Here is a 27,577-nt window from a genome sequence, read left to right as displayed (position 1 = left end):
CTTTACAGCACCATGAGTGCACATTCCCAGTGGGAATCAAACCCCTAACCCTTGGCGATGTTACTGCCATTCTCCACCCATTGAGCCCACTGGGACCATAAACACCCACACAGAAGCCACCAAGTCACCGAAGCTGTTCCAATAGAAGTTTAACTTTGCCATAATATGCCCGACCATCTTAAACCCCTCTTGTGTATACATTTCAATTGCCTGCAAGTGCCAACATTCAGACACACACACACAAGCTGTTATACAGTGTGCAGCCACATGTGAATAAATACATGCATGAGGGCACAAACTAATGCAAATATGCAAATATGCACACACATTGCACAACACGCATGCTTCATCACAACACAGAGGCAGTTACACAACCCTGCATGGAAAAACACACATAAACAAACAGAAAGACACCGTTACAATGACAACGTTTTTGTCTTTGCTTTATTTTTTTTCCTCTGATACATACATATAGATATACCATATACAGTCGGTGAAGTTAACTGCCTTTCTCCATACTTGCTCAGTGATCTCTCCTCATCCTACTGTATCCCTAACCTCTGTGAACTTTGACCTCACTCTTTCTCTTTAAGTGTTTGGCGAAAGCCTCGTAGGACCATTAAGTCGGACTGAGAGGAATAAATCGACTTTAGTTTATCATAATACCCATACATTTATAGCATTCTACAAAGCACAATACCAGAATTTTGACTTTGATACCAATACTAAGTCTAATATCTAAAATTCCCATACTACTACCGACTCGAGGGGTAACGTTGAATTGACTGTCAAGAGCCAGACTGCAGCTCTGTCTATTCTAATCCTTCTTCTTCTTCTCCTCCTTTTAACTATTCCAATCCATGCACACATCCTCTAGAGGTGACATTAAAATGGAATTTCAACTTGCAGAACTTTCGTGAAACTATTGAACGTTTATGAAATCGAGTATTGAATTCAACCTTTTGCAACAAAATTGAAGCAGTATTGAAACTTCAGCTATCGTGACAACACTGCTATTAAGCATAATCGGTGGTTTGGTGAATGAGAGAATGATCATTTGGGCCCACAGGATGTTAATGAGCTTTATTCAAAAGCAGCGTTGTCAGTTGTGAACTACACAATGGACCTTTATCCCCAGAGAAGAATATTACCCAGAGATTATACCTGATGACATTACAAGTTTGAGTCTTTGTACTTTGGTTTCTGGCTTTGGGAGAGAGTTGTTCATGTTCACAAATACCGATCGGAGAGTTTTAGACAATAGGAAAATCCAATATGAACTCCTAGATTGAGTGATGTTCCCCATTAATGAGACAACTCCACTCCAGAGTAGGAGAATAGGATCATCCATATTTAGTTCTCTTGCTCTGTTACGGTTACACCATGCCACAGTCAGCGATGGTCCACTGGGACTTCTGAAAAATTCATCAGCCATTTGACAAGCATGTAATAGTTAGCCTGTTAGTCCTATATGAACGGATTACAGGTGTAATCTGAACGGCTGGTGAATATTTAAAACGTGACCTTTGCAGGTGTGGGTGGTAGAGGCAGCGTGAGGGAGGAAGGGAAAAAGAGATTCAATTAAATTACATGAGAGAGAGAGAGAGCACATTAAGTCCGACTGAGTTGAGAAAGACGGAGCCACAGTAAAGAGAGGAAATGTCAAGATGTATGTTTTATTAAAGATGACATCGGTTGTATTGAGTGAGAGAGATTATTGAATTCAGTTTTATTGAGAGAGAGAATGACGGAAAGCGAGAGTGAGAGAGTGGGAGAGATTTATGTAGTGCAGGTTATGCATGGCAGCCCTTTACTTGAGCTAATTATGCATTATGCAGATGAGTCCTAGCCTATAGCAGCAGTAGCATCAAGTTAATTTATAGAGGAGAAGAGGAAAACATGAAGAGGGAAGATTAATCTGCAACCCTTCATGTTACCTCTCCTCTCTCTCTCTCTCTCTACTCAATGCAATTACATTTACTATTCTCTTAATTGAATTGAATTCAACGCTTGCTCTCCACCCTCTCTCATTGTCTTACACTCTATCTCTCTTTCTCACTTCCCATTTGGAGAAGTGGCATCACGCCAGTTTTGCTAGTATGCCTGTGATGTAGTGAGCCAAGATCAGGCACAGTTAGCTCCACGCAGCACACACAGCTCTCTCTGTCTCTGTCTCTTTCTCTTTTTTGGCTGATACTCTGATGATAGATAATGTCCACTGCAGAGTAAGCGAGACATCTCAGCTGTTTGTGGCACCGACTGTGCCTTACGCTGGCTCAAAAATGCCGCTGGCATATCGGCAAAACTGGCTTAACACGTTCTCTGAGGGGATCGCACAGATTTGGAAAAAAAAACAACTTTGAGTTTTCGCTCTACATGTTGTGTTTTCAATAAGCAATTAAAGGACTTGTCGAGTTAAACCCCATGCTGCCTCCAGTGACGTTGCCAGCACAAATATTTTAAAGGAGACCCTGCAGCACATCACTAGTTTACAACTCTAAAGAGGAGCGACATCTGATTCCTGTGAAAACAACTGCACATCCCCTGCCGTCATTCCCATGAAGCTGCACCTGAACGTCATTACGGTTCTCACAAGACTGGTGGAGGTAATCGTACATCACCGTCTGAGGTGGGCTGTTGGAACAGACTGAAATTTGATGATGCCACTGGAAAGAGCCTTTAAATCAAGTATAGCTGATGCCAATCCAATGCTTAAAAAACCACAGAGAGAGAGAGAAAGAGAGAGAGAGAGAGAGAAATATCGAGGCCCCTGGGCGAGGAATGTGACCCTACAGAACCCCTCGACTCTCCTCTGGGTCCCCGGTGTTGAACCAGACACTTGGACAGAACAACAAAAGGCAGCAGATTTATGCCTCCATTTGGTTTTAGGGGAGAACATGAGAACAGAGGATTCAGTCGAGAGGTTTCTGTGTTCCTCTGTCTACCGCATGATCTATAGATGTGTTTTTTTACTGCCTGGGTAGGAACCCAAGGTGGGCCGCAGGGAGGTTACAGTGGGTTGCACAATCAAACTTTATTAGTTTAAGGATTAAGGTTTCCAAAGCCTTACTAAGTCTGAGAAATTAATTTGGAGTTGTGAGGGAAATGATGTTGAAAATAACTGTAGGACACCACACACACACACACACACACACACACACACACACACACACACACACACACACACACACACACACACACAGCGGCTGTGTAATTCCATTCTGTTGGCCACTGTGCAGGTCCTCCACTGGAGTATTTGGGTGGTTGAGTGCTTTGCCTTTGGCAGTCACAGGCGGTGCGGTGACACTTTTGAGGCGAGAGCACCGCCAGCAACCCAAATTCACTCCTACCCAAAAATTTCCTATCAGTCCATGAGCTGAAAGTGGCAGTTTTCCATCCACAAGCTTAGGTCTGCAGCCTCAAAGCTGCTTCCAAGTGTAGCCGTAAGGTTTACTGCATTAATCCAAAGGATGAAAACAGTCAGGAATATGCTCAATAAAATTGATTTACTTGTGTAATTTTATGTGTAAAAGAAAGACTACAGTTACAACCAAACACGGGTACAACTCATTTGTGAATGGTCATAAAGGGTTGGGAACAAACGAGGGTTGGCAAACACTCAGACAATGAGATGGAATTCTCTGGTAGCCTTTGTGCTTTGATGTTTCCTGACAAAGGAGACTCAGCAGTGTGGGTTGCCTATTGTGTGTAATCATGCAGAAGTAGCTCAGGTAGAGCGGTCATCAGCGTGGAAAAGCAAATCGTAACCAAATGTTATCAGGCACCTAATACCTCATTGTGCGTGTACAGTATGTGTGTCTGGGTGTGTTTTTATTATTTTATGGGGTCCAAATGTCTGAATAGAAACCCTGAAGAATAGAATAGAATAGAATAGAATCCCACATTTGTTTGTTTACCATTTTGGTTGTTCTTTATTATTGTTAGGCTATTATTACTACTGCATTTTTTGTTTGTTTTAATTCATTACACAACTTGATGCTTTGGCAATATAAGAATACTTGTCATGCCAATAAAGCAAATTTGAATAGAATAGAATAGAATAGAATAGTCGAGACTTGTAGTAAGAGTTAGGGTTAAAGTCAGGGTTAAGCATGTAGTGGTTGGGGTTAAGGGGAGTTTATGGCATGAATGTAAGTCATGGAATGTCCTCACACGTACAATAATGTAAGAATGTGTGTATTTGTGTGTGTGTTTACATGTACAGTATATGGAGGTATGTATTGCGTGTGTGTGACTGTTGAAAGCTGACCAGGGAGTTCATTTCTTATTTAGGTTTTTTCTCTCTAATTCTTCCTGACAGGGCCAGCGTCTCTCTCCACCTCAGTGGCTCCATCAGCCCTCTGCTCACCTCCAACCAAACCTACTCTGACACACTGTGCTTGTGGATGTGTGTGTGTATGTGTGTGTGTGTGTGTGTGTGTGTGCGTGGATGTGTGTAACATCGGGTGTGCGTGTGCCCATGTGTGTTTTCTCTGCCTGCATGCTTGCACCCGCTCTCCAGCACCAATCAAACAAGTTGCATGTGCCTTTCCGTTTGCTTGTGCCGTGTGTGTGTGTGTGTGTGTGTGTGTGTGTGTGTACGTGCCCCTTCCCCTCTCTCCAAAGCTGTCCTGACATGTTGTGTAATTGTACTCGTCCGCCCGCGGCCCACTCTCCTCTTGTTTTTTTGGCTGTTGTAAGCTCTCTGTGTCTCCCTGGCTCTTTGTCTTTTTTTCTGTCTTTCTCTGTCAGTTTCTTTCACTCACTCACATGGTCATGCATGCACACTCACACACACTCATGCGCGCACACACACACACACACACATACACAGAGATATGCAAGCATGCAGGGGCACACAGACATGTTTTTCTCTGCTTTCACTGATCTTCTCGCTTTACATTCCCTCTCTCAGCCTTCTTTCTTTCTTTCTTTCTTTCTGTTTTTTTGATTCTTTGTTTCTTTCACTCACTGTCATGATGAAACCACAAATATGTCTATATTTCCCTATTTCCTATTCCTACTGTAGTAGTCATGGTCATGGTATGTCTGTTGAACTCACACTTACATCCTACATGACGATTCTATGGCCACAGGAATATTTTCAGCTAAATACCTAAAACGTACATACAGTATATATTATGTACAATCCCCATATTTAACAAGAAGGATGGTGGGAAGGTAAAATCATGTTTTCTTGATTTTTCCTTAGAATAACAGAGAGGCATATGATGATTTAACATGAAGGATGTTACCCACCTTTGATTTGCCCTCTAGTCTTTGCAGATAACATGCACAGTGGTGTTGCAGCTCATGCTATTGTTGTGTGTCCATTTTTATCCAAGCTAATTGTAAGCTATTACAGCAGAGAGACCAGAGAGTCAGAGCAGACCTCTAACTGTGCTGAAAGCCCCGTTCATTATAATGGTTAGCTGGCATTGGATCGGACTAAACATGACAGAGATAGGTGTTGCACACACACACACACACACACACACACACACACACCCTCTTCAGTAATTACCATGACGTGTTTGTGTGTCTTGGGGATGTGGGTGGGTGGACAGGTGTGTGTGTGTGTGTGTGTGTGTGTGTGTGTGTGTGTGTCTTCAGGAGAGTGGGCGTGGGGTTGGGCATAGGTGTGTGTGTTGGTAGTGTGTGACAGATGGGAGCTTTCTGTCACTGAACATATCAGTGAGGAGACACAAACTGGCTTCACTCATTAGTCTCTCGACAAAGGAGTGTAGGAAGCACATTTTCAAACCTGTGATTTGTTTGTGTGTGTGTGTGTGTGTGTGTGTGTGTGTGTGCATGCATAATGTTTTCATCACAGAGATGCCATCACCAAAAAGGGATAGTGAGCCCATGCAGTGTGTGAGTGTACACATTTGTCACAGTGTGTGTGTGTGTGTGTGTGTGTGTGTGTGTGTGTGTGTGTGTGTGAAACCGAAGGTGTGAGAGAAGAATTAATGAGGAGCAATTGTCACTAGCTTTGTCATTGTGGAGTTCATATGCTCTTTCATATTCTTGCCAGTTTTAATAGTGGTTAGTGTGTGTGTGTGTGTGTGTGTGTGTGTGTGTGTGTATGGATATTGTATTCATTTTGAGTGCATTGGCACTTATTTGGTTTCCATCATATATCACCTTTAAAACACACAGTGCACTGTCCTTTTATGTTTTAATGTTTTAGCAAACGTTTGATTCCTTCATATATGACAAATATTGAGGAAAGTAGAGAAGTAAGAAGAGAGAGAGAGAGAGAGAGAGAGAGAGAGAGAGAATTACATGCAAAATATATTCAGTTTGAGCTAGCCTTGCTGTGCATTATAGATCTTGGAGAAGTTCTATCTGTCTCCGTCCGGCAGGCAGAGGACATCCCACTGTACAGAGACATTTATCTAACCAATTATCCCTCTCTCCCCCTCTCTCTCTCTCTCTCTCTCTCTCTCTACTGTATACTACCTAATAAATCAGAAACGGCATTCAAATTTTAAATGATATATCTCCTCACTTTTCCCCTGGAGCCTGATCTCTGGGTGATAAAAATCAAATTGACTTCCTCAGATCATGTAGATATGAGGGAAATGTTTCACCATGCAAAAGCTATTGCCTTTCCACAATAACCCATTATTTGTGCCTTGTTGCTTGATCTAAATGCAAGGCGTTTAATGTGGTTTGATAAGTCAGTGAGGGCGCATTAGTTCCAGTAAAGCAGATAAAGCCAGATAAGATATGAATTATAATGAATAATAATAAAGCTAAATTTATGGAGCACCTTTCAAAATAATGATGCAGAGCTCTCAGCCCACGGAGTGAAACCTCTTCATAGTTCTCTCTCCTCTCATATCGCCGCTACAGTCATCTCCAACACTATATATACAGCTGTAGAGGCTGTAGCTGTAATCCTGGGATTACCTAATCACATCGAGTAAAGTAGAATAAAGTAACTGTAATCAAGCTTTCTGTTTTTTTGTTTTTTTTTAGGATTTGATTTCTAAAGGGAAATTACAGTTTCTCTGCTTTTCTCCTGTGTTTTGTGTTAGTCATATCATCTCTGCTGGGTACCTTTTTAAAAACACAGTTGCATTTTCACAGATCCATTTTTTTGAGAGGAGATTACTTTAAAACTTTCAGACAATGCGTCATCATAGTTGTATTTTTTATTTTATTTTTTTACCACTAAAAATCTGTCCTCTCTCCTCTCACCACTCCAGTCAGCTCTAACACTAGAAATAGCGCGGTTGGATTATAAAACACACTCAAAGTCATGTAGTCACAGAGATACTTAGTGCTAAAGATAAATGAGCTAGATGGATACAGCCAGTAATATTAATACTGGGACCACAAGCTACAACTGCTTTTATTTCTGAATCGTAGGAATTTTGCGTAATGGCCCCACTAACTGCTGTGAAATTGATCCTAAGTCCATGTTATATGAGAATCATATTGGCCCACAATTGTGACCAGTAATGTTTCTATTTTTCTTACTATTTTTCTTTTTATCTTCTCTGATTTTGCTCACCATCACTGCTAAAGACAATGTTTCCTATCCAATTTTCCTTCCAAAACTTGCCCATGTATCATTACTTTTATGATTAGGAAAGGATTCACATATTTAATATTCCATCCAACAACAGCAGTGTTGGACGACTGCTGGCGAGTCTCAGAACTAGTACTATAAGCTGTACTTGGCATTGAAATACATTAAACACACAAATTGTTTGGTAACTGTTGCAATATGAACATTTGTTTATCTTGAGTTCTCTCTCCTCTCCTCACTCCAGTCAACTCTAACACCAGATATAACCCAAATGGTTTATAATAGGAATCATGTAGTTATTTATCCAGGGAAAGTCGACTAAGCATGCTTGCTCTTTTCCAACAAGGCCTTGCTTCACATTCATACAGTCAATATGTAGGTTACAGTTATATACTTCAACTGCAAAGTAACAGTGTATAGATCAAATATAAATCTTCACTTTTCTTTCTCTTCTTTCTATTCTCTGATTTTCTTGTCTTGCCTCTTCGTTAGTTCTGTTTTCAACAAATGGAGGAAACGGTCTCCTGAAAGAACAGTTCCCCCTGCAAACGGTTTCTTTCAATTTGTTCCCACTCTGTTCTCTCACTCACATGTTCACTGTTGGTAACAAGCAGCAGCAGCTCCAAGATCTTTTAGTCATGTAAGAGACACACAGCGGCTTCGTCTCTTAGCATAATGCCTGGTAACTCCAGTGTTTAAATATTACAGGAGGCTCTGCATGCCAGTTTTTCAGTTAATTGTTTTATAAACCAAACAAACAGGTGGTTCATCCTTGTATTACGTTTTCCATATTGTTGTCCTACACACAGTAACATTTTATAGATTATTAGGATTTGTTGTCTTAATGATCATTCTGTTTTTCCTGGCTCCCTGAGATACTGAGGTGATGAAATCAATAGTGGTGTGAGTGGCATTTAAATAGAACCCATTCAGAAACTCAGTGCAAGTGAAAGCAAAGTATCTAAATTACATACCAAATATTTATGTGGGTTTTGGGTGTGGTAGTGAAACATAATAACAGCTCGATAATGTAATAACTTGTCAAAATGAATTTCCCCCAGGGGATCAATAAAGTGCAATCTTATCTTATCTGAAAATGTCCCTCTAAATGGGTCAAAATGTGATAAAATCTATTAATGTAATTGAAGCAATTTATTACGTGAACAGGTTTTACTACATTTTCAACCCATTTTTAACCCATTTTTTCCTCATTTTGATGAATTATCTGGCTGGTTGTTACGTTATCAGTTGCCACAGGTGGATTGCAGATGTTCATTAAGGTGGTCAGAAAAGTGCATAGGGTCGAACACTTTGTTTAATAATCAAGGCAAACTTTGAAGTATAAGTCAGTCAGACTTTATAGTGAAAGACCCTACACTACACACTTCTGACTTTAATTTTATATCAGTACAGAGAATTAACAATCTGGTTTTTCAGTTGTTGTGGGACATCCGTGTGGGATAAGGGGCATACCATCTAGGGTTACTCTCAACATCTGTTGCTTGTCAACACCCCTCTTTTCTTGCTGCTGTCTCTCCTGTCACTCTCCATTGATAAAGCATAAACACAATTAAAAACAATCTTTAAAAGAATGCTAAACACGCTCTCACTACACCAGCTGATGCACCAACTGCTTCTGTAGCCTCTCTTCAGGCTGTGTGTGTATGTGTGTATATGTGTGTTCTAGTATTTCTGTACTTAGGAGACCCAAATGTCCCCATAAGGATAGAAAGATGAGGAAAATCCTCCAATGTGAGGATGTTTTGCCTGTATTCACTTCTTCAAGGGACTATTTTAGGGTTTGGATTTGGGTTTAGGGTTAAGATTAGAATTAGGATTAGGTTAAAATTAGGGTAAAGGCTAAGGTTAAGGTTACTTTAGGGTCAGGACTTGGGTTTAGGACTAAGTTTAGAAGTAGGATTAGGTTGGCTTGAGGCACTGACACATCCCAGAGAGACTTGGAGCATTCATAATAATACTGATAGCTGCTGTGTGATGGCTGGACAACGGAGTGGGAGGAAAGAAAGGAGGAAGGATGCGATGGAGGGAGACAAGAATTAAGAGATTAAGGGGATAATTTGATCATTTTGAGGTTTCTTTGAAGGAATTATTTCTTCTGTCTCTCTCTCTCTCTCTCTCTCTATTTAATTATGAGTAGAGGATGGTTTAGTGGAGGATGTTCTCAGTTATGAGCGGAATTCCCCCTGGGTCCCCAGCTGTCTGATTGGGACTGCAGACAGAGGTAGAGGAAAGCTTTAATGTGTGTGTGCGTGTGTGTGTGTGTGTCTGTGTGCGTGTGTGTGTGTGTGTGTGTGTGTGTGAGTGACAGGGCTAGAGGTAGAGCTGTAATACGATGTGATGACGACAGATGCTACACAGCTACTGGCGTTCCTCCCTCCTAATTCATCAGACATGCACAGCTCACCAGAGAGAGAAAGAGTAAGGCTGACTCATTTTCTTACTTAGTGATGTACAACAACGTCTATGAATAAACCAAAAGTTCAGTGGGTCTGATGTCATTTGTTTGCTCCCAAAAGGCACTTGGTAATCAGTTGTGAAAGATATGTTGACATGGTTAGGCGAAATTACGGAGTTAACTTTGCATGTGAACAACTTTTCTTTTTTTTCAGAGGTTGGCATTTTGAATTCCTGCATCACTGTGGCCAGTGGAGGGAAAACAGTTTCCATCTCCTGTTGTAATGTTGGAGAATAATATACACAGACAGCATCAATCCAGTATCTTTACTCTTACATTGTCCTACAATCTATATTGAAGGAATACACCAAGTTTTTGGCAGATTGGTCCATTGGTCAACTTGAGTGATGAGAATATAGACACCAAAATCATCCATGTGTCTGCGGTAGATCCTTCACTCCATGCTAACACTTAGGGATACACTATGTTGAGTGATAGTAGGCGATTGGCATTATTATATAAGTAAGAAGACTGATCTTTTAGTAATAAATATTTATGACTAGTTAGATATGCATAGGAATATAAAATATATCATTGACTTAATATAGCTGATGTAGCCAGGTATATTTGGAAGTATTTTAGCTGTACACAGTCTCCCATTGCCCACCACCTTTACTTATCACTATGGAAACGGGGAAAGGAGCACCTCAAAACGTTTTTTTTTTGTTGTCATATTTTGTGAAAATCTTATCAATCTCCAACACAAAACTGCCAGACGTGGCTGCATATCATTTAAGATTACTCACCATTTAGCTTTAGAGCTACTACTAAGTTCCCATAGTGAATGTTAACTCTTTAGCACTATGTTGAGTGAGCAGGCCTCTGGCATTATTTCAAAAGTGAGAAAATGGAAACTTGTAGCAGCTCTAAAGCTGAATGGTTCACACCTGGTCAAGTTTCTGGATGTGCATATCCACACACTGCCTCTGTATCGTTCGCTTGGAGTACGGGTCGACTGCAGGACATTTTAGCAAGAAGTGGAGGAGAAAAAACACGGCTCTCTACTCACTTCGTTTAAGTGCACAATCGGACTGAGGGAACACGCCACGGGTGAGAAATGGCCATTTTCGATTCACGTTCAAAGGAACATTACGTTCCGCTGAATTATTCAGCTCTACTCACGAGTCGTGATGAGCACAATGAGGAGCGGGGTGAGCAGAGAGCGGAGAATGCGAGAGAGCAGAAAAGAGAGAGAGAGAGATAATAGAAGAGGGAAAAGAGTCCACCTATGACAGAGAGAGAACAAGCTATCTATCTATCTAGCTCATAAAACTGGGCTGAAATGAAAACAAAATTTCAATACACTACAGGGCGGCGATGCTGCAGAAAATTAGACAGAAAAGCATTTTCAGCGATATCGGCGATAGCAGTGACCCACCACTGCTAACTACATCCAGGCTGCAGTCAAACCATCTCCATTATTCATACACTACCATCATAATAATGATAACAATTTATTGCCGAGGACTGAAGAGTGAAATTGTCAGCTAATATTCACAGCCTGGATGTGACCCAAACTTGTAAGGAATGGTAGAATAGAAGCTATATTTATGGCAGGCAATTTATATTCATAGATATTTTTAGTTGCAGCCTAAATTATGGAATATACCACGAATACTAGGAAATTGAGCCTTTAAAGCCGTCTCTCTCTCTCTCTCTCCCTCTCTCTCTCTCTGGGACCAAAGCAATCCCTTTAATAACTAAATGCCATTATACCATGGAGAAGGAAAGGGCATGGGGACATAAGGACACAGATGGAGCCTATTAGTGAGCATAAGACACAAAGAGAAAGAGTTTCTCTTGTCGCTTTGAGTTCACCTCAAAGTTTTAAATATTTTGTGTGATACATCCTATCACATTTGTTTTATTTTTTGGGGTGGGGGACATTATTCCCACCTCTCCTCATTTATTCATTAAGGGTGTGATTCAGACTTAAGTGCTGCATTGTCGTGCTTAAGTTGTTTTTTATGCACTCACCCCACTACACCGTTTCCCTGGAGTTAAATGCGGGGATATGCAGCCGCCTGTTTTAGATGCACACTTGAGGTGATGAATATGTAAATCAAGGCAGGTCCACCTTCACATTATGATACACAGATTCTGACTTTGACTTTAGCGCCCGAAACCCTGCAATATGTCTCAATATGCTCTCCCATCGTTGTCATGATGCACACTCACTCACACTAATAAATTCTAAAGATATTAAACAGGATATGAATTGCTGAGTCACAAGAACTGGATGGAAATGAGTTAGACCGCGCAACAATATGCAAGGTCGTTTAACAGACGCCCAATGCACCTATAGCATTTGCCCATGGATAAGGCTTCAGACACTGAGCTGTGCTGCTGATTGGCAGAGCCAGATCGCCCAGCTGTCCCCCCCCCCCCCCCCCCCTCCCCCACCCCCACCCCCATTTCACTCCAGATAACATGCGTCCTTTCCATCCTAACGATAAGTGCTGTGTCAGGTGGACAGGATGCTCAAGGAGTCCTCTGTCTCCCGCTGCCTGGTGCAGTTCTTAATGGCAATGTCCAAATGCACCAAAGAATATATTGACCAAACTGATGCGCAAAGTTGCAGGAACAGATTCCATTGTGTTGCTTTTCGAGCCATCAACTGTATGCAAGTGACCATCAGGGTGCAGAGCACACAAGAACAAATGCACAGAAGGTAAAGACAACATCCAATTGGTATGTGATGCAGACATGGCCATAACAAGTATACAACAAGTTTATATACACTCTGATGACGGCTGTATTTGCCAAAACCCGTTAGCGTCTCTTATGTATGTGCCATAAAATAAACTAGTGCAAAGTAAGTACTCCACCACAGGCTTTATTTTTGGATGTGCCCCATGTCTCTTTTGAGATTTCTTTTTGAATAGACCTAGTTGTTTTTTGGTTCATCACTCCAGTGAAGATTGTTTGTTGAAGCGCACTCCTTTCTCCACTCACATGACCATAAGGAGTGTTTGTGCAAAGTTTCAATGAAATGAGCAATGAGATTGGAGACTGGCTTGTATATATATAACTTGTAAAGTGTATTTTATCATGTTATATTTATGTCCCATGGGCAAGTTGTCAATTCGATCCTCATGTACCATTGTCCTAACCAAAACTAAATTTTAAGCTACACCGTAGTAAATGCATGAAAAGGAGAAAAGTCCTTGGTCTGATTTTCCACAATATCAATTGGAAGGACAAAGAGGCCAAGGTTTTGAATTAACCCATGCACCAGAAAGACACGCCCAAAATTGCCATTGTGAACATAAAATAGTCCAAACCTGAACAGGAACAGCTCAAGCGTGTGGGTTTATGTACAAGTAAGACCCATGTAACTTTACACAGTCTAAACTGAGCCATAAGAAAGAGACGTGGGAAGAGACTAAAAAAGTGTTTTAAAGTCAACAGAGTGGGTGTGAGATGGGCTGATAGGGTACGGTCAAAAATAAAACCAAATTAGATTAGGCCAGTGATGGAGATTTCCTTCTATGTGAATCAGCAGTAAGAGGAATGATGACAGCGTCTGGTGATAGCAGAGATACAGACAGAGATAGAGACAGAGAACAGCCACAGAGAAGGATGCCGGCTCACTCGTGAACATCAAATGTTGCTGCTCATTAGTCTTCGCCTCTGAAGGAAAGTATCTGTCTGCCTCTGTAGCCTGTTTGTCTTTGTCACTGCGTGTTCAGACTGGCAGGCGTCATAAGCTACAATGTGTGATCAAACAGTTTGAGGGGACTGTATCCATGACTCAACAGTCTGCCATTTCTCCAAAAGGGACTCATCTGTTTGAAAAAGTGAGCCGAGAGAAAACCGCAGTCTGGACTGATGCTGACATTCAGCTATTTCTGCATGTGTTCGTCACTGGAACGAACACCAGAGGAAGGTAAATTATGGAGTTAAATTTACAGGGACTGGAATTGGGCTTGGTCTTGACTCCCCCTTGCCACCAAAATCTCTAACCTGGGGGGACGACAGGTTACCAAAACTGTCCGATGAAGGAGCTACTTGTGAGCCCGTGTGACTTTTACTTACAAGCCCTAAGCTGTAAGTGCGATCGCACCCTTTACAGTGGCCTTGGTCTCAAATCTGTCTTCCTATTACAGAAGACAAGACTGTCTAGACCTCTGGACCTCGACTGAAACTTTCGAAATGCCCCTGATCCTCTCCATCAAGAAACTGTCAAGCAGTGTACAATAATTGGCATTTCTCTTTTAGGCGCTTGCTTCAAGGATAATTTATGGTTCAACGTCAAAATGTCACCATAGCTTGGCCGTAAGTGTCTGCAAAGACTGCAAGAACTGTGATTGGTCTGCTTGGGCTGCTTTGTATTTCCTCCTACGTGTTTCCGGATGATTTCCGCTGACAGTGAGGACAACATGGATCAGGTCGAAGAGACACCATCTTCTCCTCTGACATAATCTTGTCCTTTTCGATAATGATAGACAAATCAGCTCTTCTTCCTCATCGAACAAAGCCATTTCCAGTTCCTAATTACTATCCACCACCATTGTTACCGTTCTGTTTCAGAGAATGTAAACACGATTACTTCCGTTTTTCTTCTAGACAGAATGCAGTAAAGCACGACAGCTGCTGTGCACATTGCTGTTAGATGATGCTAAAGAAGATGTTAGAAATTCATGAGAACATCTGAATTCACAGAATGGCACAGAGCAGACAGCAGATAGATTTTCCTTCACGCTCATTTGTCATTACTGGTTTACGTGTGTTTTTTATTCTGGTCTGTGATAAAACTATTCCTATTGGAATACATTACTGAAATAAAAGCACAGGAACCACCGGCCCTGTACAAATCTGTGATTTGTGGGGAAATGGGGATTAAAAACGATTTGTCAGCATCCAGTTATCTTTCCAGCTGTGTTGGTAATTTCCATATTTTGTGGAGGCCCACCACTGCTGAATACATTTAAGGAAACACACTGCAACAGATATCCATTTTAACAAGTAATTTATTCTTGTATTAGAGTTTAAAAATCCCTTTTTTTTCCCTAAAGTGAAAAAAATCTTCCAGTGGGGGGTACGGTCATTTCTGTTGTTTCCAATGAAAATGAAAAGTGTTATGTTTTGGATAATAGTGATCTGCTTTGTTCTGCCATGTTTCATGATATTGACACTTGTTGGTAGAAAAGTCCCGAAAGCGCAGCTGCAGTGGAAGTGGGGTTATTTCATCCCATTGGCAAAGTTTTTCACTTGTTCTAAGAAAAATAAGATTTTAAGATTTGATATGCATGAGACTAAATTACTTGTTCAATCGGATAGACACTTTTTTCTTTTTTAAATCTTTCACCTCCCATACGACTGGAAAATGTTGAAAACAACACGAGGCAGGGATGCTTATGTATGCAGCTCATTTGACGCTACGTTTCAGTGACTGAATGAGTCGGTGACAGTGTTCAAGATTGCAAACAACAAGTTTCAATCCAATTCCACGTCAAAAAGTGTTGTCATCCATCCCCCTGCCTCTTTTATATTCATACTTTTATCTCCTCACAGACTGCGTGCCTTCCCTCAGGACTCACTCCTAATATCCATGTGGGACTTTAATATTTCATCTGTGTTTCATCTGAGTTTTTTTTTTTACCTAATTGCTTTAATTTTATACTAATTCTCCAAGTAAGGAATTTTTAAGTTTTTTCATTTTTAATAGGTTTTTATGATCTTTTCCTTATTTGGAATTATTTCTGAGTGTCTAATGACTTTTTTTTAGGCATGTATTGCACATCTTATATATTAAACCCTATGACCATTCACAATTTTTATCAATTGTGCGGTGTGTGATATCACTCTCAGTTTGTTGCTTGGAAAAGCACCAGGAAAGGATTACAGGCCTCGGGTTACAGCTTGCAGAGTGACATAACACAGCAGATCAATGGCTGGGTCAAACTTTGAGACTGGAGTGTGTGCGTGTGTGCGCGTGTGTGTGTGTGTGCAAATTTTCAATATGCAAATATGGCCTTTGAGGCAATCAAGAGGGCATTGTGGTAGAAGAATAAAGAGTGCGATGGAGAGTGGAGTTGAAGAGAGAGGAGTAGGAGTCGGAAGAATAAAGAATGTAGCTCTCTGGTTAGCATGTGCACACAAAGAAAACACACAAACACACATACACACACGCACACACACACACACACACACACACACACAAACACATGCAACATGTGCTCACTGCCTCTTTCACTCGTTCTCGGTCTCACATCCCATCTTTTATCACCAAATTCATATTAAGACAATATAACAAATAACAAAAAAAAGGACAGATTGTTTACAAACTGACATTATTCTGTTGACGTACTTCATAATTTTGAACTAAAAGAAACAAATTAAGGAATAATCTGTTCCAAAATTGGGAAAATCTTCCAGTACATGGATTCTTCATTGATAATTTCCCTGCCTCGTCTTCTCCCTCCTACCCCCACTCTCCTGTTGTGAGGCTCTTAGTTTAGTTTCTTAAAAAAAAGAATGAGATAAAAAATAAAAATAAGAAAGTGGAGAATGACAAGAGCTGAAAATATGTATCTTTGAGTACGGAAGAAAGAGTAGAAAAAAAACACATAAATAGACTGCACAAAAAGAAACTCCACATGTAAGATAGTCTAATTCCATCTCACATACACATAACTACACACACACACACACACACACACACGTGCACGGCCCCCTGAAGCTAGCTGCAGGCAGGGTGTGCTGGTACACGGAGAGCAGTGCACTCTGGGAGACGTCCTATAGAGAGCAGAGAGGAAGCAGCATGCGACCGGTCAAAGGCTATTATAATCCACAATCCTCCGCTCTACTTACAAGTCCACTTCCAGTACATCTCTCTCTCTCTGTAAACATTATTCAACCGGACAAGATGACTAAGAACGTATTTTTAAAAGAACATATTTTTTTATATGGAAGTTTATTCACACACACTCCTAGCTGTTCCTAGGAAGGGATTCTATTTTCCAATAAGAGGCCTTTTTGTTTTTGTTTTCTTATACTTTTTATTGTCATCATAACATAATACATCTTAACACAGCACATCTTCATGACAATGTTTCTTTTTGTGTGTAGAGGTGAAAAAAAAAGACATTATACTGAATACAAAGAGGATTCAAATAAAAATGAAAAATACAATATGAGGCCTTTTTGCATTAAATAACTAGAATATTGGATCACGGTCATTTGTCCAAAGGTTTTGTTTCTTGCCTTTGAATTTTTGGGGAAAATAATCAGTCTCTCTCATCTTTTTACTGTCTAAATACAGAAAAAAAAGACGTAAATGAGGCCATTGTAAAAGTCACAATTTTTGGACTGGACTGCTGTTTGGAAAACCCTGCAGTACTAATACAGGATGCCGAGTGGAGAGACTTCTACAGTGGTGTCCACTTGAGCATAAAGTGCCTTTTGAAAACACACACACACACACACACACACACACACAACAACAACAGGGAAGAGTAACGAGAAATAATGAGGGGACAAGAGTGAAAAATGTCTGTCATCATTTCTTCCCAGAACATCTATTCTGAGAGTCCCGCACCAAACAACCATTCAATATAATCAATGACAGTCGCCGAGCTAATAGCCTGCTGTGTTGAGGTGAGAAGTGGCCTGTGGGCGTTATCTTTAGTTACGCATCCAGATCAATATACGGTTGAAGGTACACTGTAAATTGGGAAATCTTCCTTCAATCATGAGCTCTTCTGCAGCTTCATCATCTACTGTCTCTTTGTCAGTAGAAAGTAAAAAAAAAAAAAAAGTCTCTCATACAAAATTGATTAGACAAGATAAGATAACTCATTTAGAACTAAAAGAGAATATGTTTTGTCAAAGACTGTTTTGGATATTGCGTTGCAGCATTTTGTCAAGTTACAGAAGGAAAGAATAGATACACAAACGTTTTTTGTTTTTTTAACACAAGCAGAATGTCTTTTGCCATGTGAGTACTGACAACCATGCTACACGGAGCAATAGAAATCCTGGACTTAAAGCACTACTTGATTTAGTTTGAAGAGAGCCAGTATTAGCAGCACATGCAAAGCCTTCGTCTTTTTAAAAACACTGTGATGATGAGACGACCAACAGTGTAAAAACCACCCAGATTGTCAGGTTAGGGTGTGGTCACGCTATTCCACTTTTTTGTAGAAAAAGCGCTGCCATACCTGCATTTTGTGCTGATAATTTGAAAAAGCAGGTTGTACGCTTTGTTTCCACAAAGACCACTTACCAGAAACTCCACAACACCGCTAATGCGCTCCATGCTGACTCATTACTGTTATGATCAGAGTGACGACCACCAACTTTTCTACCAGTACATTTTCATTCTGGTTGTTCTCATAAACTGCCAGCTGCCTATGTACTGTGAAGCCCCATCTCTTCTTCCTTGTGATTGGTCGGCAGTGTTGGGGGTAATGCATTACTTTGTAATGCACTAGATTACTTTTAACTATTAATTAACTTTTAACTATTTACTTAACGTGTTAGTTTTTCAATTCTTGTCATCTGTTATTAGTTCCTTTTTTTTTTTTTTAAATGTAATGTCATTACTTTTATTTTTCTTTCATATTGTTTCATTTTTCTTAACAAATTTAAAAGAAAAAAGTGGAAATCCTGTGGCATCTCATGCAGAAAACATGCTGCTAACTGAAAAAACGTAATCTAGGTATGCTTGATATAAATGAGATTGGCTTACCGTTTTAAAAACAGAGCAACAGTCTCGCATTTCATTTTAAAACAATGATTTGTTTTAAAGTTACCGCTACAGCTTGTTTTTGAAGTGGGTAACACAAAAGTACTCCAGTTAAACAGTTACTTTTAATAAATAGCAACTTTGCAAGTTACTTTTTACAGGTAAGTTACAAAGTAAAGTAATTAATCACTTTTAAAAGCAACTTTCCTCAAAATCGTTCATCACGCACGCTTTTCTCAAATTTAGAAAGATCACCCCTTTCTCTTTTGTGTAAGAAGATCGTTGGAAGTTTGAAAAAATATAATAATGTGAACAGTGTGAACAGTGTGAACTTGCCTTTGCTTAGGCAGTCAGGGAGTTGGAGTGGAGCTAAACTTTCTGTTACTATGGCTCTGGTTTGTACAAAGCTTCTGGATATGTTACTGGAACAAACTGTTTGTTGAGTCACACATATTTAGGCAGAGATTCCCGACATGATGAAAGAAGGAAATACACAGATATGAACTCTCTCACACATACACACACACACACACACACACACACACACACGCACGCACACACACTTGATCTTGATCTTTGATCTTGGTGTTTGATCTGAGCTGTGTAGATAAACTTCTTCATCCGCTCTCCTCACAGGATGAATCACAAACTTTGTAGGAATGTAAACAAGTAATTTTTTATATATATTTTTTTTTTATCATCCCATCCTTACTGGGTTTTTTTTTTTCATGTTCAAAGTGACACCTACTCTTATAACACTAGATTCTCTTTATTTTAGACATATTGAATCTGAGCATGGCATCAGCTGATCAGTTTGTTTGCTCTCTCTCTCTCTTTTTTTCTGTTTTACCCTCTTTGCCCCTCTTACATTCCCCATGTCCCTCATGTGATACTGTTGACATGATGATTATGAATGAGCAATACTCAGTGAGCCACACTGATCTATCCACTTCTCCACAAAGCTCTCAGGGAGTTGGAGAGAGAGAGAGAGAGAGAGAGAGAGAGCGCAAGAAAGGAATGAATAAAGATGCATAATGAAGATGTTATATGAAGATTGGTATGAAGAGAGGAGAAAGCGACGGAGGAGAAACGTAGAGCAAGATGCAAAAGTAGAGAGAGAGAGACTCCCAGGAAAGGTTGATAAAGAAAAGAAAGAGAGAGAGAGAGAGAGAGAGAGAGAGAGAGAGAGAGAGAGAGAGAGAGAGGAGTGTAGGGGGAATAAGTGAGGGTTAGGAGAGAAAGGTGAAGAGAGCAAGGATAAAATCAGTGGAGAATGTAAGGAGAGAGAGGAGGAAGAGGGCAGAAAAGGAGGTGGAGAAAGAGACAAGAGGATAAAGGATGATGAGGGAGTGTGTTTCACAGGTTTGGATTGACAAGTATATTGTTGTCTCCGCTATTTCACTTGAATCCCATTTCGCGAGACCTAATTAAAGCTCATTGTTTCCTGCTCCCCACGTTTCCCTTTTGACTACGCAGGCACTCTCTTCCTTCCTTTCTTTCTCCCGGCTTCGGTAAATGGTTTTTAACTGCTAGCAAGTTGCGGGAAGGCTGTGCGTGTGTGTATGTGTGTGTGTGTGTGCGTGCACGTGAGTATATCTGTTATACTAAGAGGTTTCTCAGGAGGGGCTCTGAGTCAGCAGAGGTAGATGGAACAGGATTCACAATGTGCATCGAAAAAGAAACGGAAAGAAAATATCCAAGTTGCAGATTATTCGCTGCGGTTCGAAATACGAGCTGCTGACTAATTTAAATTCAACACAACATGTCTAGCTGTCTGTGGCATTTTGAGGGGCTTATAAGGCATTTCAATAAGATTTTCTATCAGATACCAGTCAGATACCGTGATGAATTCCCAGATGTGAATGTGTGCAACTGTGTGAACGTGAAGCAGTGTGTCGCCGAAAAAGAGGCTGTGTGCTCAGTAAACCTTCCCTTAAACGTTTAAATAAATGAAGAAACAGAAAACATTATTTCACCAAAGCATGATGGATTCTCCTTAGGAACCAGTTATCATCATCACCAGCCAATTTATCACTCCAGCTTTACCCGATTCCTCCCCGGGGATCATTAAAGTTTCACCTTATCTCATCCCATCTTAGCTGCATTTAGATTTTCTGTCTTTGAAAGAGTTGACAGTCCAAGATGTCTTTTCCACCATCTAGCGCTCTCTCTCCCCACAAGTCACAATCTGTCAAACACCAGAGAGAAAATATCGAAGTAGATGGTATTCCTCACCCCTCTCTCTCTCTCTCTCTCTCTCTCTCTCTCCCCCAGCAGCAGTGTGTCAGTGTGTGTCGGTGCTGGGTTGTGGACCCCACTATGAATACGCCATCGAGGAGTTCTGCCTGGCCAAGTTCAGGCTGGACATGCAAGAGCTGGACCAGAGACACTGGTGTAGCTGGGAGGACACTGTCGAGTGAGTAGGATGAACACACACACACACACACACACACACACACACACTGAGAGAGAGAGAGAGAGAAATAGAGAGAGACAGAGAGAGGTACAAAAACAGACACATGCACACAGATTTACAGATGCGCGCTGTGCTTTCAGTTGTGGAATTTGCATAAGGCGATTACATTTCAAGACTCTACACTTGTTTCATAGTCATTGTTGTTTGTTTGAGCCATGTTCAAATAAAAAAGAATGTCTGCTAAATACCTAAAATGTAAATGTTATGTGTTTCCTAAAAGCTTGTTAGCACAAAGATCACCGCATATCCATATTATCTTGATTTTTTCATCATCTTTGATCCACTGTATGTCAGACAGAATAGAGGTTAAGCACTGAGATGCTTTGGTACACCAAAAAAAAAAAGGGATTTTGTTCAGTCTTGGCTGGAGCCGTTACAGTTGACCGACTTTTGGTCACTTTCCAACAGCTGATTAGCGACTGGGTGAGAGAGAGAGAGAGAGAGAGAGAGAGAGAGAGAGAGAGAGAGAGAGAGAGAGAGAGAGAGAGAGAGAGAGAGAGACAGAGAGAGAGGGAGAGAATGTAATAGAGGGAAGGGGAAAGAGAGGGAGACACAGCGACAGAGAGTTCCTGTAGAGTACAAAAGCTCTACGCCTTTGGCATAAACAGAGATCTATTGTGCATGCACAAATATTATCTTTGCACGAGCTATAAAAGATGTAGGGCACAACAGGTTCTCAAATTTACGGCTACACTAGGAGAGAGAAGAGGGAAACGAAGTCACTACTGACATAATTCAGTAGAACTAAATAATGACACACCTAGGGAAAGACAAAACTGGGCTCCCATTGTGAATTGTGAATTGAGAAATGTGTATCAAACTGTTTTGTGAGCCTGGCATATCATCCTTACACCCTTAGACACAATGTTTTAAATCAACAATTGGGCCCCCGTCATGATGCATCTGACTTAGTACAGTATCATGTTGCCTCTCTGAAAGCACTCCACTCTTTTTTTTTTTCTCCAAGGAGAAACCTTGGAGAGAGGGAGAGAACCCAAACACGTCTCCAAGGGATCTGACCTTTGACCGGCTTGTTCTAGCCGGAAAGGTCAATCTTATGGAACGCTATTGTCTCTCTGCTCTGATGAGACGTGAGAAAGAAAGAAAGAAAGAAAGAAAGAAAGAAAGAAAGAACAAGTCTGTTAAAGTGGTAATCCACAAAATCCTCATTGTTTCTGTTTTGGAGACATCTTTGTTGATGAACGGTCATCGCTGTGGTGTTTCTGCACTGCACTTCCCACAGCTCACCTGTCAATCAAACAGCATGTCCAGTACTGCGACGTCTTCCTTGGATTTTCTGTTGATGAAGTTGTAGCTACTTTTCTTTATCTGTTCAGACATGGTGGCTATCGCTGCTCATGCTAATTACCCACACTGCAGAAAATCTCCATCTTAAAAGTCATTTAGTCTAATATTGAGTCCTAAAACCATAATTTTCTTAAAATAAGTGAAAAAATCTGCCAGTGGGGTTAGATAATTAAGGGGTAAGATAATGAAAGTGCATTAGAAACAAGTGGAGTTATCTCACCTCATTGGCAGAATTTTTCTCTTGGTTTACAAAAAATAAGATTTGAAGGCTGAATATGAGACTAAATGACTTGTTAAGATGGATGTTTTTTGCAGTACAATTCTTCTTCTTCTGTTTATTAAATAACAAACCGCTGTAGCTGCTGTAGGAAACATAAAACAAACCACTTCCCGTGTGCCAGAGGACTTTTCCCTGCAAAGACCAACCCGACACCGAACGTTTGGAACAGAAAATATAAGAGCTTTCATGAACTGGGTATAGGTCGAATCACTATTGTGTTACACCAGTCGGTACCATGTATTTATATGATAGTGTTGGGGATTATTACTTTAAAGAAAGAATGAAAGAAAGACCAATGAATGAGTGAAAAAGCGACTTGGTGGAATGGCAGAGCAGAGCAGAAGAGGTCAAGTATCAGAACAGTTGCTGCTCCCTAAAGGAAAAGCTGTTCTTGGCCAGGATGCCACTGGGGTTTCTGATTCAGTTCCTTCTCTTCTAATGACATTTGGTGTGTGTGTGTGTGTGTGTGTGTGTGTGTGTGTCAGTGGGACAGTTGCACATGGTGACACTGCCATCCTACCTGTCAGTGTGTCCCGGCTGTCAAAAGGAGGGCAGCGCTCTCAGCTTTCCCTTCCCTCCTCAGTCCTCAGATGTCACCTACCGCAGTCACATTGTCACTGTTTTATACACGGCTCTGCCCCCATAAAATACTCACACACATTGTGCTATACAGCAGCTAAACTGTGCCTCGCCCTCTCTCGCCACTTCGTCAGGGCATATTCACCCTAATTTCTCCCTCCCTGTATGAAGTGTACTCTAATTTTATCAGGAAAATAGAGTTGTACATCTTTAGTAGCGTAATGCTCTTAAAAACGTATTCATTCTACCCAAAAAAACAAAACTGGAGCACATATACAAGTAGGAATGAGAATGTTGAGTTACGCTCACATGTTCATATGCTGCTGTTTTATTCGATTTAGGAACATACGTATCCTAAAATACACGTAGGCGTACCTCCTATATATGTGCCACTGCAGAGCCGTGCCTATTCTGCTGCACCCTAGCCTCTATTGTCACCACAGTATACATGATTTAACATGCATGTACGTATATATTCCTCTGATCCCAGAATATACCCACTCCCGTTGTACTTTATGATCTCCACAGCTTCCAAACTTCTGCGTTGAAAAAAAGTAAATAAAAAAATGAACAAAATTTTCAAATGAAGCGAGCCTAGATGCTGTCGTCACTGAGCAAAGGACAACTAACTTCTTTTAAACTGTAGCGCGCTGTGTTCCCTTTTTACATTATAAATACTGCCACATTTTGTCCTAATTCCTCCATTCCTTCTTGCCTCCCTAGATCCCTTACTGCCATCTACTTTAATGGTTTTTGGGTTGCTTTCACTCATGCCACTTTGCCTCCACTTTGGGCATAACAACATCCATAACAACTTTTACATAACCCAGTGACTTTCATTTGCTATTGCTTAGATATGACATGTATCTCTGTTCCCTTTGCACAGTATTTCATCTTCTATACATCTAAACTCCCCCAACCCCTCTAGCAGTTATTGTTATTGCTCTATGGCCTTTGTTTAGCCTCTGTGTCTGTAATTCTGTGTGTTTTTATGGCTTATTGTTTTTATGTCTTTCTGTTTGCTGGTCTTATTTTAACTATAGTTTGTGACTTTGCTCTGTGAAAGGTGCTAGATAAATAAACTTTACTTACTGTCTATCATCAAATGCCCTCTCATGTCATTATATTGTAGCTGACACTCCTACTGTCGAAATCAGTAGGAAATTCATTCATTCATGCATTGTGTTTACCCACTTATTCCTATTCAGGGTCACGCATGGAAGCATTATATTATGGGGATCACGGGGGGGCTGGAGCCTATCCCAGCATGCACAGGGCAGACGGCAGGGAAACACCCTAGACAGGTCACTAGTCCATCAAATGCAGGGCAATCACACTCCCACTCCCTTTCACACCTAAGGCTACTACTCCAGCAATTTAAAATGATCGTAGCAATGAGCTTCATTGTCTCTCTACAGTCTTCTATCTCAGCACATACAGTAGAGTCATTGTGCAGCGTGAGTCTATTCATTCTATTGTAGCGCGCTGCCTCTCTCTCTCCGCTGTCAGCCGGTATCCTGTTCCTCTGTGAGCTTGTCGGTACAGAAACAAACGGGACGATCCCTATCCACGCCGAACAGGACACCCGCCTGTCACATGGCTTCAGCACAAGTTCGAGCTCCTCGGTGTTGTGGGCCGGTCACCGTTTTTTTTTATCTCTCTGCCCATCTGTCTTCCTCTTGTCACTCTGTGCCTCCTCGCTGTCACTCAGCAGCCGTAGATCCGGTAGAGAATCAGGCCCGGGATCAACTTACCAGTAAACTGATGTTTTATGTATGTGTATGTATGCGAATGAATGTGTGGAAGCAGTAGAACTCGTACGTCAAAAATAAATCCCCCTTTAAGCTTGTCATAAATGATAGAGTAGTCATTCTCAAGTGTTTTTATATTGCTTGGCTTCCTCATGTCAAAAGGCTTTTGATATTTTAATTTTTAAGTATCAATTTCAATTGGTAAAGAAAGAAATAAAGACTTTTTTTCTCACTTAAATTACTTACATTCCCCCCTGTATCTATCCATGACTTCCAGTGATGTCAGTGTTTCGTTGACGCCGCCATATTGACTCCCAAACAGCGTTCCATTATAACTACAGTGACCATGAACAAGCAAACGTCTCACCTGACTTCTGAAGAAAAGGAAAGATATTTGAAAAGAATTAAGTCCTTGGAGGATGTGACCCTTAACTCTCTGCCACCAACAGCGCTGACACCACTAAACTCAGCAGATAAACCCCTCCATTTGTCGTTTCATATCTATGTAACCTGCTACATGAAACTATCCCTGATTACCAGGCAGGTAAGATAATGTTACTTTTATAAATTCTTGCTACTATGCATGTCTCTCTTTATCAGTGGGCAAATGATGAATTATTATTATTACCACCAACGGTACCTTTAATAACATTTAATAGCATTAAATAAAATAGCAATGGCAGGCACATCCTTTCACTAACTGTGAACGTTTCTGGGAGTCAAACTTGCAAAATTCTTACCTTAACACTCAAAATGTTGTTTACATGCAAAGCGCATAACTCCAGATCACAAGCTCATTTCTCAGACTGCACCCTTCTCATGTTAGTACAATGTTCAAATGCTTATTTCTAGACGTGCAGATCAATAAATCAATTCAACATGTATTTTCAATCATGTCTCATGTTGTTCCAACAACATTGACCAGGTTAGTGACACTGCAACACAATCGCCAATCAATTCACCATTACCTAAAAGGTTAGAAAACCTGTATAGCCATTTTACTGTAAAAAAAAAAAAATGGTCCTACAGGTTTCGGAGGCTTTATTTTTTCCACCAGCGCTATTAGGCATGTTTTCAACTCAATGCACACAGTTATGGAATAGCATGTTTTTGTGATTTGGTCATTTTGGTGATATAGTGCATGGGCGCTTTTCCCTGTGCAAACCTTTAGTGAATCTGGGACCTGACACTCTGTTGTGACATTTGGGCCAAAGCAATCCTAAAAAGCTGAAGCTGCCACAGCTGCTTCATAGTGGTGAATGAAGGTGGAATGTATTTAAAGTTGCAGACTGGGAGCAGGACAAATACAAGGGAGAAAGTGACTTTTCCGAAAGCAATCTTTGTGCCTTGATAATTTACCCTAAGAGATTAACTGTTGTCAAAGCTCAGTCTTGTTACTGTAAGTGCGAAGGTCGAAATCTCACATCTCAGAAATCACACATAGGAAACCTGTCATTCTTATTTTCTCGACCGTGGGCGTTTCCTACCACTACTTTGACGGTTCACTCTGGAATTACTGAAGGTGCTTGCTTATTTAATTCCGTCTTGATTCCTCCAGTAAACTTCAGTCACTCTGGGATCGATATGGTCTCTTACCGGTGAAACAGAATAGCACAGCGAAAGAGCAGCACAGAGTGAAAAGACTGCTATCTTTATGCCTTGAGGATTAATAACTCTGGAGCGGCAATAGCTTATTTCAGGGGCTACTTTCGAAAAAAATGACAGGTAGCCATGGGATCTGTTGATATAATTACTGGCTTAAGGTATAGGGGTACGGGAAATTTAATTAATCTCATGGCCCCGCTCGCATAGCTCTAATCATTGACTAAATCATTTCTATACTATCACACTTGACTTCTGAGTGCAGGAAGGAGTCGGGGCTCGAGTTTAAGTATCATTGCTTTAAAATTCCTCTTTCAGGTTAATCGGATTTCATTATCTCTTCAATACAGTTAACGGTAATCAATCTGTTGACAGTGTGGTGAACCGATGAAATTATTCCGATGATGGCTCTACAATGCAAATGTATTGGTTCGTGAGGTGCGCTTACTGCGATAAAGCACCGGGACGCGTGAATCTGATGATGGTTTTTGGAGAGTAATTGGGGCTATAAATTTAGCTGTATGATAATTCTCAGAGGAATGTCCCTGAAATTAATTATTTTGGTCTGCTTGCTTTCAGGTATGTACCAAAACACAGAGCAGGTGGAAAATATGACAAGGCTCCCTAATGCAGATGGAATGCAAATGAAAAGAAATATATCATCGAAGTGAAGACAAGAGGGATAGCATGCCACTGTCTAGGTTCAATTAGAATATTTTTCAGCACGTTGCCAGCACTGCTTTAATTTGAGCGAAAACACAGCTGTGCGATGTGTGTGTGTGTGTGTGTGTGTGTGTGTATGCACATGTGCACTGGGTCTGCATGGTTCCTTATGTAAAATGTGTTTGCTGCCTATATTTTAGCCACATTTAC

At 40.7% G+C, this 27,577-nt stretch overlaps 1 protein-coding gene across 1 annotated transcript in view; it reads left to right on the top strand.

Annotated features, from left to right (window-relative positions):
* Positions 1 to 27,577, top strand: part of ramp1 (receptor activity modifying protein 1) — a 53,987-nt gene that overhangs the window by 12,056 nt on the left and 14,354 nt on the right. Inside the window, exon 2 of the mRNA XM_071900821.1 lies at positions 20,989 to 21,124. Coding sequence (XP_071756922.1) covers positions 20,989 to 21,124 — 136 coding nt within the window. The remainder of the gene's footprint in view (positions 1 to 20,988; positions 21,125 to 27,577) is intronic.

This window comes from Centroberyx gerrardi, chromosome 10, assembly GCF_048128805.1.
Source record: "Centroberyx gerrardi isolate f3 chromosome 10, fCenGer3.hap1.cur.20231027, whole genome shotgun sequence".
NCBI lineage: Eukaryota > Metazoa > Chordata > Actinopteri > Beryciformes > Berycidae > Centroberyx > Centroberyx gerrardi.
Note: the sequence above shows the minus strand (reverse complement) of the source record. Positions and strands in the feature narration are given on the sequence as shown.